General features: G+C 39.1%; 3 protein-coding genes across 5 annotated transcripts in view; all 3 read right to left on the bottom strand.

Annotated features, from left to right (window-relative positions):
* LOC126853667 (tyrosine-protein kinase Drl-like) overlaps positions 1 to 13194 on the bottom strand; it is a 72062-nt gene that overhangs the window by 3675 nt on the left and 55193 nt on the right. For all 3 annotated transcript variants that reach the window (XM_050599634.1, XM_050599633.1, XM_050599632.1), the window contains 2 exons: positions 10146 to 10320; positions 4669 to 4873 (listed from right to left, as the gene is read on the bottom strand). In XM_050599634.1, the coding sequence (XP_050455591.1) occupies positions 4669 to 4873; positions 10146 to 10320 (380 nt within the window). The remainder of the gene's footprint in view (positions 1 to 4668; positions 4874 to 10145; positions 10321 to 13194) is intronic.
* Positions 1 to 13194, bottom strand: part of LOC126853668 (tyrosine-protein kinase Dnt-like) — a 172259-nt gene that overhangs the window by 121082 nt on the left and 37983 nt on the right. The gene's annotated exons all lie outside the window — the stretch shown is intronic.
* The window catches only part of LOC126853671 (transcription factor Ken 2), an 89964-nt gene that overhangs the window by 75156 nt on the left and 1614 nt on the right, over positions 1 to 13194 (bottom strand). The gene's annotated exons all lie outside the window — the stretch shown is intronic.

Below are 13194 nucleotides of genomic sequence, written 5' to 3'. Positions count from 1 at the left end.
TCATTAATTTCAATTTTCCGGAGTTTTGCCTTCGGCCCCTCCCGTTCCATTTGGACATACACGCGCACACGCTCACGCATATAGACAGCGACGAGGCGCGAGGGAGGAAACGGCGAGGACTGGATGAAAATGGGAAAAAAAGGGGAAAGGAAACGCGACGGAAAACCAGTTCGAAACACGTCGATGCGACCGCGTCGCGAAATTACCGCGCGATATATTGGATTCGAGGAAAGGGAGCGGGTATATGCGACAGAGGCAATAGTTCGAATTCGAATGAATGGTGCGGGTGTTGGTTGGTCCGCGGCGAGAACGATCTCGGAAATTATTTACAAAATTTCCGGATAGCGAGCGGAACGCTCGGTGAAAATGCAAACACCGCGGCTAATTCCGCGGCTTATCCGAGGTCTGTGATTATTGCGGCGGCGAATTGTGTCGGCGCGCCTGGCGAACGTTGTTTTCGCGCTAGTCACTGGCAAGAGTCGTACTCGAATCCTCGGATGCGAACGCAATTCGTCGTCGATCTCGTTTTCCCACACCGTTATATTTTGTCACGATATTTCGTTTGTGTTTTCTTTTTTTTTTTTGTTTCTCGATGAAAATGTGACGAGCGAGATGGAAATTGCCGAGTGGGGACCGTCTCGCGTGTTAGAGGCGCGAATGAAATTCGGGGTGTTGCGTAACGAAGCTATAAATATAAATTAGATTAAAATTAAGAATTTAAGTCCTGTCTGATATCCGATTATCATAAATTCATTAGTGCGATTAAAACTCTAAGACTTAACTTAATATAACTTGATGTAATTTCTGACTAAATTTGATATATTGAATAAAACATCGATCGTACGTTATCAGTTTATATCGATAGTTTTGAAAAAGATATGATACAATAATTTACAGGCGAAAAATTTCCAAATAAATGAACTATTCTGATTTCTATTACATGATATTCTAAAATTAATAACCAAAAAGCACGACTTGTTCAATTTATTCTCAAATATTATTTTATTTCCCATTAAATGATACATAAAATCATTCATTTATTAATCAACACGAGCGCAGAAGGATATATTGTAAAAGTATGTTTCGACAAATCATTCGGAAACTTTTCATGCATCTAATAATGAATATTATTTCACTGTTTGCATTACGGAATCAGAATCAAAGTATCGAACGCGCAACGCCATAGTCGAGCGTTTTTAGCTCATCCAGCGCGGGGAGTGGCAATTTGATTTATTTACTGAAAGGCTTTCGTCAAACATCACGTTCATTCGTTTGTTCGTTCGACCCGCTGAAGGCGCTCTAAAAGCTTCGTTTTCAGACTACCGTGCTCGACATGCCCAGAGCACTTTTAATTCGCGACTCTGTCGATGTAATAATACAATTTTCCGTCTCATTTTCCGGATTAAAAAGCGACGGTTTCGGCACGATGAAGCGGAAGTTCGCGACGGCAAGAATTAATTAAATCGAAGAATCGAAGAATTTTACGTAACTAATAATTACGTGGCATCAGCTCGATACATCGCAAAGTAATTGCTAATTCGACAATGCAATCGCCGCGAGGCATTCTCGCGCTTTTTCTAATTTTTTATTACTACCTTAAATGATTTATATGAGATTTTTAATACGCTCGAAATTATTAATTGTTCTTGTATACCTCGAGTTCCTCGACGTCGCAGAATTTACGAAATAAACTGCTAGACGTCCGTCTCTTTCCGAGATAAACCGCGCATTTCGCTCATAGTCAGCTTTGCTGTCGTGAAAACATCTCCACAAAAAAATTTTAAAACATGTAAAATTTTTATAATACGTAAAATTATTTCTCTATTTATCTTTTCAAGACATTTTTTATCGACTGTCAAGATCGAATTTCTTTTCCACAAAATAATGATAAATATAATCTTCTACGATATAAAAGAATAATTAGCTTTTTTGTGATTAATAATAATACATGCTTTGATAAATAACTCGTTTGCTCCGTTACGTGGAGTTGGTGCAAAGTGCCTAGGATCAGATAGGAACATCGGCAAATACGTGATCGGTTATCTCGACCGCGACGGTGGTACGTACGTCTAACTTTTACGAGGAAAAGAAAAGGGGATTGTCGCGTCCGGACAGGCGATGCGGAAAATGGCTGGGTCCGCCAAGGCCATTTCCCTGCGTCTAACTCGCTCGCGCAGAAAGCCACGGTGGAGAGATTCCAGGAGGGAAAGAGAAACGGGTGTGTGTTTGTCCTCGTGCCGAAGATCGTTTCCCCGATAGACAGCGCCAGGTAATGGCTTCCCCAGCAATGGGATCTCAAGCGTATCGTTTTACAGAGTTGGGGGTAAGACGCTGTCGCTGGATTCTGGATTACGTCAGTCGGTCGGGTCCGAGAGGGTTGGCGCGGGTAGGGTCGGGAGGGTAAGTTTTCACGAAGGTTCACGGTTACGTCGAGTCGTTGGTGTATGTGCGGGTACGTGCGGGCGCTCGTACTACGTGACTATACATGATATACCTTTTGTATGTATGTGTGTTGACGGGGTCGGTTGCGTCGAGAGACGGAGCGTCGCGTCGAAGAGGATTGTAGAGAGGAGGGGAAGTGCGCGTATATACGCGCGTATACCCGGTAAATTGATCCAAGATCAAAGCCGAAACAATCACAGGACCCACTTCCACAACCGTTCTCTCCCTCTGCTGGCTCCCTCAGAGCTCGACGCCGATCCTCGCCCTCCCTTTCGCGTCTGAGGAGGGCAAACGCCGGCGTCAACGACGGCCTATAACGTATGTACGTACGTACATACGTGCACCTTGCCGACGTGCTCTTTCTGTCTTTCTCATGTCTGACAATGTGCAGGTGAATATATCTCCGCGTTTCTTCTCTCGGGGAAAATTAATGCAAAACGCTTGTTCCGCGAGAAAGGGCGCGGCGCGAAACGAGCGTTCCCATATTTATTCGACATTTTCGCGCGCGACCCTTCGCTCCTCTCTTCTCTTTGATTGCGCACTTTTGCAGAAAGATATTCCGGGGGGCACGACGAGTAATAGCGGCGGGTAATAGCGCGTGCTTTAAAACGCGGTAGTTAAAACGACGCGGCGGCCCGTGACACGCGGCGATTGCGTGCGCGGCCGGTGATTGAAATCGACCTTTATCGCTTTTTTGCGGCCGCTCGTAAATATCGCTGCATGTGTATGAGAGACGCGTTAGTACGCACAAGGATACTCACGAATTGCTCTTTATCTTCCCATAAAGACAACCATATAAATTAATTGCCAAGAAATTAGCCAATTTCTTTAATAAAGTATTTACCTGATACTATCTTTCACTTAATAAACGAATTTTTTATCTATTTATCTGCTTTGTGATAATAATAAATATATACTTTACAAAAAAAATAATAAATATATGATTATTAAAAAAAATATCGCTATTGAAATATTTAAAACGATGTTTTCTGAAAATATTGATTAGATATAATTTTCATTTCGGATATTTTCATACATACATGCTGATTAGATCAGAATTTACATTATTATTATTCAAAATTGAATTATTAATCAAAAGTTATAAAATAAAGCAGACGATACAGCAGACGATAAAAAATGTCCCTTATCATATTAGAAACTTTCATCTTAAGAAATGAAAATTTTACGGTATTTTTTGAAGAAATAATTCTGAGGAAGTGATCAATGCGCCAAACACACATCTCGTTTCGCGAACGTGAACTCAAAGGTATCAAAGGGATCAAAGACGCGGTCAGCAGTCTTGTCAAAGCGACGATAGAAGCGAGCTGAAGGAGGGAGATTCCGCTCGAAATGCAGGTATCGGTGAACGCGCTCCGGGAAGACGCAAGTCGAAAAAGGCACTACACGCGTACAACTTTTCCCCTACGACTCGTCTCGAGGTGAGGAGAGGTGGGTGTTGTAGGTCGGAGGGTTTAGAATCGCTGAATAAAGAGCCGAAGGGCTGCAAAGGGTTGGGCGCCAAAGTTGTCCGTGGAAAGCGGCTCGCTCGGCCGCAAACTCGATAAAGTTGCGAGGCGCGGCACTCATTGTGCATATATATACATATATACAGAACCGAAAGGAGAGACGAGACGAGATGGGACGGGACGGGACGCGGGATGAGACAGGGGGAGGAGACGTCTCGCGCTGTTTCCGCTTCCGGTAGTCCGGTGGCAGACGCCGAGTTCGCGATAGCGAGATGGAAGGAGACTCCGACCGGGGAAAAAATCGGATTTCCTGACGCGCAATACGAGTTTCGCGTCCGTCATCGAGTCTGTCTTTCACGGACTATTTCATCTCGTGCAGCAAATTTTAGTCGTGTTATGTATTATTCATTATTTGTGTAATTAAATTTTGAGAGTTTGAGTTATATTTCTGACAAGTTCTAAAATTTATCTCAATAAAGTTTCATATATTTCAAGTCTCGAAAATTATATCAGTGCCTTGACATATTGTGCGTGATCCCAGATAAATCAATAAAATTAAAAACTAAAAGTTCCTGGATTTAAATCATGTAATATAACGATCGTAAGCGATAAAAAGTCACATGATGTTTTACATGAAATGTCAATTACGTAAAATGACATTTTGCATAAAATATGAATTACCGAATATTTCGTATATATTTTAGCTTCAAATAAACACACAACTTTTTAGCATGCCCGTTAAATCCTTGTCATCGCATACCTGGCTGAGATGCGTCACATGGCTGGCCGCGTAGTAACTCGCTCTGGAACCGCACGGCCTCGCGTACAGCGGCTCGAGGTCGGCGATGGTGGCGTAACTTCCGGAATTCGCGCTTCCGGGCCGCGGGTCGACTCTAACCAAGACGGAACTTCTCGCCAGGCCGCCGGTGTCTGCCGCCGAGTAACTGCAGCAGGGCAGAGTTTTCCTGAAAGGACGAAAGGATCTCTGCAGCCGCGCGCGATTGTTAAACCCGGGTTAATTATCGTTACAATGGGGCCGCGCTGTGCCAAAGCGGCAACTCGGCTAAAATTGTCACAAAACAGCTGCGGGTACCGCGGTGAAACGATCTCGCTGAGACAAATTTTAATACGCTATGTCGAATCTTTTCGGCAAAAATCCAAGGATCCGCGAACGTTGCGAGCGAGTGGATCAAGAGGATTTTGATCGAGACGATTTTGCATGGTGCGCTTTAAAGCGCACATTTACATTTACGTGTTTTTTCAACAGACTCACGAGAATGTTAGTTATCTTTACTATGCACTAATCTCGAAGTAGTTATACAATTTTATAAATTCAAAGAAACGTCAGCTATGAATTGTTGTATAAATTTTCTTAAAATTAATGTTTACATAATTAATGATCGATTTAAATTAAATATTTTTAATTACTTTAGTATGAATTTATTAATCTATATTGAGTCACAAATTTTCGTAATTCAAAAATATTTGATAAGCTTCATTGTTAGAGTCAGAAAACATACACTTTAACTGTTAATTTTACCTCGCTTTAGTTTCGCCTGGGGATCACCGCGTAATAAGCTCTTTTAGCAAGCTTTTCCCGCAGGACTGTTCGGACAGTAATATGTCGGAGTAAACGCGTACCTCAAATTACAACATCGTTTACGAGATAGACGGTCGCTTTTTAAAGTCCGGCAGATACACTTTTCCCGGCAAAAGATGGAAGAGTATAAGTGGATAGAACGGTGCATTATCATATTTCAAAAGCAGCTCCATTCCGCACCTTCTACATAACCCTCAACGAGAAATTATCTTCGACAAGAAATTCCTCGGGTGCTCCCTCCCCCCCCCCACCCTCTTTCTCTCCTTCTATCTATCTCCAGGAGGATTTACATCCCGTCCCGGATGAGCTTCCGAGGAGCTCGAAATGATCCTTTCTCTTTCGCGCCGACAATCTTGCGATAAAGAAAATGCGTCAATTCGATTCTAACTCGAGAAAAGCTATTCCTACCATTGACTTAACCGATTTACTTTTGAATGTAATTTATCTCTATTCCACATCATTGGTCTAATATTACATTTGTATTTAGTTTGCCTCTCGTCTCTCTTTTCCTTCTTTTTAAACGTGTACTTAGCACGATTTATGATTAAACACAATAGCTTCAGTGTACATATACATACATAAATGAAAAGAAATTTTTTTATTTAAATTAATAAAAACAAAATTTAAATGTTCCATAATAATTGTCTTTTTTAGAGATCAACAGAGAGATCATTTTTATCTTATAATTTCGAGATTAATATTAAATTCCCGCGACAAATATTTTCGAGACAGGTCGTTATATATATATATATATATATATATATATATATATATATATATATATATATATATATGGAATAAAAACGTTATTTTCAAGCGAACAATCTGGAAAGAGAGACAAGAAGAAACGAAATGAGACGACTGAAAAATAGCAGCGGGAAATAGAGGAGAGGATATTTTTAGCGATTTATTGGGCATTTCGTGAATGTAAATCTGCCGAACGTATTCGTTAAAAAGACGAGCGGTAGAAAAACGCGTACAGCCATCGATTTCAAATATCCCCCGATTCGTTCATTCGTGTCCGTTTATTTTTACGCGACCCTTACGGAAGCGTTTCGCAGCCAGATCGACTTCCGGCGAATCTGTCTACGCCCGTGAAAGCGGGGAATAGAAACGTTAAAGCGTCGTTCGGAAAGTAATATCATTTTTGTAACTCGTGAGCAAGTATTCGCGTTGAAATTTTCATAGATCGAAAATTTATGGCGAAACCGAGAACGTATCCGCCGCAATATTATCGGCTCGAGCAAGATTCGTAAGTAAAATCTAATATTTTATAAGTAAGGACGGTGTTCAAAATGTTTTACATTCAGCAGTTTTTTTTCAAAAGAAGACAATAAAAAAGATCGTATAAATTTTACAGCAAATTACAAATAAATTTTGTCATAAAAATGGAAGCTTTAAATTTATAGTCTTGAAAAAATTCATCTTTTTTTAATTATATGCAAAAACATTTTGAATAACCTGTGTGATATTCAAAATCAAATATCAAGAATCATTAAAAATTAAAGAGTATCTTCTCATACACGAATCTTCTTATTATTAAAAGGAAAATTAATAAGTATATGTGCAGCTACAATCATGGAAAGACCAATCGAGACCAATATCGAAATGCAAAAAAATAAACATCTCAGCGAAGGGGGAACGAAAGTTGGAAGACTGCAACGAAATCCCGACGCGAGTTTCGTGAGTGGCGTAACTACTCCGGAGGAAACTTTTCGCTGCTTGCCGAATCTCGAAGGCGTCCTTTGTACGTCGAGTTCGATGCGGCAAGAAGGGCTTACGAGGGACGAGGGCGGCCGTGTTCGCTCAAGCGAACGGATGTAAAATCTGCAGTTTTACCCGGCGGCGGGCATGTACGCGGCAAGGAAAGAAAGAGAGAAAGAGATAGAAGGAAAGACAGACCGAGGGAAGCAAAGATCCTCGTTTCTTCGCGTGTTATCAGGGTGAAGAGACTCAAAAGAGCTAATATATCCCGGGAGAGACAATTGGCCTGCGTCAGGAGGAACGCAAAGGCGCGTATAAAGTGAGGGCGCTTCCCCTCCTTTGGCTTCCCCATAAAGGCCACTTTGCCATGCGATAAATATTTGATGTCCTCCGATGCGAAGATCATTGTTACGGATGATCATGCTCGATCGCATTCGCATCACGCACCGACCAATCGCGCGTTGTTTGTTCGAGCGAACATCTGTTGCTTTCTTTTTCGAAGTGCTCCGGTCAGTACCACGGTGAGATATTGATTTCAATTCCGCGACAGATTGGCGTGTAATATTTCAATCTCGCGTAATATAACGCTGGAATTTAACGTAATACATCTTCCCTTGCACTGCGTGCTTTTTTTTTATCGTCAGTCCGTACAGATCGATAGAAACAGCGAGAAACTTTGTATAAGAAAAAACAATTGTAACTTTATGAGATATATAGGATGTAACCTGTTTATCTCTATGGATCATTTTAAGTATGAAATATATAACAATTTTCCATCAAAGTTGAAAGAGTAAATTCGCTGTTTAACAGTATCGAGAAAAATTCGTCAAGAAAAATTCGCGACGGAGAACATCAAAGAAGCTAATAAATATCCGGATAAAAGACAATTCGCCCTCTTTGAAACAAATGATAGGGGAACAGACGGAGGTGGCAGCAAAGTGAAGCGAGAGTGGCTTTTGCTTCTGCCCAACTCTCCGCGGCAGTATGCTTTCTATCTGCATTCAAGTCTGTCGATTATGCCCCCCGAAGTAGAGGCACGTGAAACGGAACATTCGATACGCTAAAGTATAAAATAATTACAATGAAAACTTTAAAAGCAACGGGTAGAAGTTTTCGCATAATATTCATCGTTAATGAGGAGACGGGTGCTAGAACAGGATCTGCTCTGCGTTTAACGAGAAAAATTCAGGACGGAGGCTTTTCAAGACGCTCGATATATTCAGACAAAGACAATTTGCCGACGAAAATAAGAGTCAATCCTATTAAAGGAAAAAGGGTGGGGGTCTAATATATACTTCGCCTTCGCGTATCAAACGATTTGAAACATAGTACATACGCGCAAAAATGATTCTGTTCTATTTTAATAAAAGTTTACATTAAAAAACAGATAAAGAGAACTATGTTCTTGCATCTTACTTTACAAAAAATGAAATAATAACGTTAGAAAATAAAGTCGAAGCATTTTTACAAATATCGAATGACATATAGACAACACAGATTTATGAAAATAATTTCTTTTGCAGAGCTTCAACTTTTGACAGGTATTTTTATTTGATTTTGGATCGTAATTATAAATTTGAAACTCGATTCTAACACGTAAAAATTTAGGATCATTTTAATTTAAAAAACTGTCAACTTCATTTATGTAATTATTAAAAATTACCATGTAAATATTACTATATAAAATATATTATTTTATTAATATATATTATTATTAATATTAAAAATTAATATTATCAAAATTAAATGAGACAAACTACATGTGTTGGGACAAACAGATTTCTACAGACAGTGCAAAAAAATCATTCGAAAAAAACACACTTTTATCAAAAGCGCCAAGTCTTCGTAGATTGTGTAATCAATGTGAGTATCGCTTCAGAGAATCAAATATACGATATTAATTTCAAAAAATAGCTCTGCAGCGAGTCCACTCAATTTATGCGCGCAACATGCTGAAAGGCGGTCGACGAACAAAGAAATATAAAGCACGAATATGGAAAGAGAGGTAAAAGCGGATCCTCTCTCGATCCCTTACATCTCCTCCTCCTTACGTTCTCTCCCGCAGTCAGAACCACGGATACGAAGGTAGAGGGTGCGTATAGCTATGCAATAAAATGTCGGCTGCCGTGCCAAGCGGCCGACGGATCACCGGCGGCTTATTGAAAGGATATTTCATTCGGACGAGTTCTCCTCCTATCCAGCTTATCCCCGCGAATTTCCCGCGGGTGTACGAAAATCTTTTCGTCACTCATCCTCCGCCCCCTCTCCCTATCCTCCTCTCTTCATCGTCCTCCTCCAAATGGTTCTTCTGCTCGGCAGAAAATTCGCGACGTCGCAAAACACGCGCCCGCGGATTCTTTCACTCTCGAACGACTCGCGGAAAATGGGAGCGCGATACGTGAAAAGCCGTATTTACGACACGTCTTACGCGAGGTGACGGCATCTTACGTAATGGAAAAATCTTTTCTACGAGCGCCAATTTATATTTTTTTTCTTTTTTTTTTTTTTGCGAGTGCGCGTACGAAAGGAACGGTACTTTGAAATGCGAATTTAATAAGTGATGTAGAACGAGAAGCTGCACGGCGTCCACGTTATTCTTCCTCGTGTCGGTTTCTGTCGAGCCAGACGTCGAAAATCACCGGTAACACGTTTGTGTGGAGTTTTCTACTGCTCTGATTTTACTTCTTACTATCGTTTTTAATAATGCGCGGCTTTCATTAAATAATTCTAACGAGCCAAAGATTAAGACTAGGATTTTATCAGGACAAAGTCTCTTTCATCTGTTACACTTCTTAAAGATTCTTGAGCTTTTTTCTTGCTTTTAATTTGGAGAGACTTTAAATACCGAATCGAAAAAGTGCTGATAGTTCGGGACATTAAATGTATTCACATTATCACGCTTTTTTGTACAATTAATAAAAAAATTTACTCACTGCGATTCTTGAACGCGAGCCTTGCTGTTGCGAATGTATAACGCACTGGCGACACTGCCGACGACAAGAATTAAAGCGCATGCACAAGTAGCTGCGACATAAAGTGCACCAGCACCGTTCACGAGCGGATCGGGCTCCAAACGCACCGAATCGTTGCTGGGAGGAGTCTCGACACCTGAAAAAAATATATAAATTAATTTATTATTTTTTGCAATCTATATACATCTCTCCTGATGCCGTTTAAAAAAATCAAATATATCAATAAATGAAAGAGCGATTTTATTCGCTCGAAAATTCAGTTATCGTCATAGAGAAATTAAAAATAATTGAATTGATTTGAGATAAAAAAAAATTCCTCCTCCTTTTCCATCAAATATAATTTTTTCAACGTATTAAATGTTAAATTAATACACCTTCCTCGTGTTTTAATTTTTCACAAAATTTTCAATATAAACAATATATATAATATAGCTATAATATCAATATATAATTTGATTTAATTTAAATTTTATTTTGTTTATCTTCTATCGAAAAACAAAATTGTTACGCGATTCGTGAAGCCTCTTCACAATTTATTCAACGATTTTTATATCCGTCACCAAATATAAATGTATTCAATCTACAAAACTCGCACGACCGCCATTATAGTATCGGCAATCCATTTTGTCAATTGGAGCATTTCCACTCGAGCCACGTGCTCGAGATCCGAATCTATCGAGGAGCACTGGACGGGGATCGAGCCATTGTTTATACGTATCGCGGCGCTATCGAACGAGTGGGAATATCGAAGAGTCGTGGAAAGTGCTCAAAGAGATCTCCCTTTGATGGCGAGTCATTGGCCGCAAACCACGAATTTTCCAACAAATACGAATGCGCTACTATTTCATTCGATTTAGTTTTACCTCGCAAATAGTTACGCGTTTCTCACACGCCGTGGCGTTCTTGCGTTGTTTATACTAACGACTTTGTTTTATTTACTGTCCTTCTTTACTTGTTTGTAAATAAAGTGAACAAGATATATAATATATCTAAAATTTTCCTCAAATTTTACAACATGTATTACTTGAAATCTTAATCATAATCAAATATTTCCTTAGTTTTTATTTTAATTATTAAAATATCACGACATATCGACTTTACAAATTATATTCCGATGCAATTTTAGTTGAAATTTTGACAATTAATTGAAATGCACGTTTAATAAGGAATAGGACAAATTAATCGAACTCTATTAGCTCCGTTTGCTTCGCGAAAGGAATTGTGAGACAACGAGTGTGTCGAGACTTTTCTCTCTGAATCGCGCACGTTTACATTTTTCCGCCGTACTTGGCTTTCTAATATTTCTTTTCTCTCTATCTTTTCGTGCGTTATGAGAAGTAAAGACTCCGGGTCGAACGGAGCGACGCCTTGTCGTCTCTTATAAAGGTAAATAACGTGGCCTAGACGGAGGAGGAACTTTAGCGCGAGAGCTCAAAAGCTTTCAAGAACCGAGCACGTCAGCCTCGACTAGGATATGCCGAGGAAAAGAGACGCATCCTTTCGGGGGTGGAGCGTCATGATAATATTAAGTAAACTCCATCGGCTCTTAACTCGTTGCCGAGATTATAGCGTCGTATAATCCCTAAAGGTTCCTCCAATTTCAGGTGTTGTTCTCCTAAAATCTAAAACAACTCTCCATTTCTTCGCTAACTTATCTTTTTCGCGAACAAATAAGTTCGCCAGTACCACATTCCACTTCTCTTCTCTAACTTATAATTCGCGCGCGTAAATAATTATTTTTTTCATATAGAATATCACGGGGTTATCAAATTTCCTCGTATTTTCCAATAGTCTTTTTTCAATTTAGTGAGCATTTTAATTATGAAAACTCTTGTTCCCTTCTACAGTAATGAAAATATGAAATACAAAGATCTGAAAATTTTGGAAAATATTGACATAAAATTTCAAATTGACAAATTGTTATTTTCTGATAATTAAAGTTAAATTTTGCTCGTAGATATTAAATGGCAAGACAATATTTTCCATTTATATTTATTTGAAAGCCGGAATTCTTTGTTGTAAAGTAATTCCAGTAAGTAACATCTACGTCGGTTACAGAGAGAGAGAAAATGGTACGACTCTCTGAAATATTCGTCAAGTCGTAGTTGCGGTAAAAATAACAGCGCTTTAAAAATATATACTACCTGCGACGTAAAAGAATTCACGACGAAAATTAAGACATTGTCGACATAATATACACAGTCATCGCACAGTTCCTTTTTCCCTTCCTTCTCATCAGAAAAGAAACTAAAAACTCACAAGTTGGAAATCTTTTATGTAGAGACTTTCCGATGCATGGCTCATTAAAGTTGCATTAAATTACTGTTAACGCGTTTGCAAACTATTATTGCTTTATTTCAAAAAAATATATTCTTATATGAAATTCTAATTTTTATGAAACTCTCTGTTATTATCTCTGCGTTAAACTTTCAATTATAATTCTCACAAGCTGTCAACAATTGAAAAATGATTTCGTTGTATGAGTTTGTTCTTTAATTTTTCATGATTTTTAATTATTAATGATTCGTATATTTTGAAATTTATTGTAAAATTTAACATTGCAATAACCAATATTTTTCTTAATTTTAGTTTCAATGTTATTATTCTACTAATGTATTGTCTTTCTCTAAAAAAATCATAAATGAAATTTTTCACTTTGACAAATACGTTACGAATTCTAATAAGTTTTAATATTTATCCTTTTTTTCTTCTCTTATTCCCTCGCTCATTTTACGAAAGAAGGAAATAGACTTCGTGCTCTTGCTAGGATAACGTAAACCAAGCAGATCAGCTTTACGTAATAGAGCACATCGCGAACACGAACTACGAGGAACGAGACGAGAGAGTTTGCTCGAGCGCGATGAGACGTGCACAGGAAGCAGTAGGAAAAGAAAAAGTTAAATAAATCGTAGTAGCCCACGGCGTTGCGTTGCAGTATCTTAGGAGCAACTCGTTCGTATCGTTCCTTTGCGGAGTCCTTCCATCTTCCTAAAATGTTTCTCTCTCGCGC

Source organism: Cataglyphis hispanica, chromosome 12 (genome assembly GCF_021464435.1).
Source record: "Cataglyphis hispanica isolate Lineage 1 chromosome 12, ULB_Chis1_1.0, whole genome shotgun sequence".
NCBI classification, from domain to species: Eukaryota; Metazoa; Arthropoda; class Insecta; order Hymenoptera; family Formicidae; genus Cataglyphis; species Cataglyphis hispanica.
Note: the sequence above shows the minus strand (reverse complement) of the source record. Positions and strands in the feature narration are given on the sequence as shown.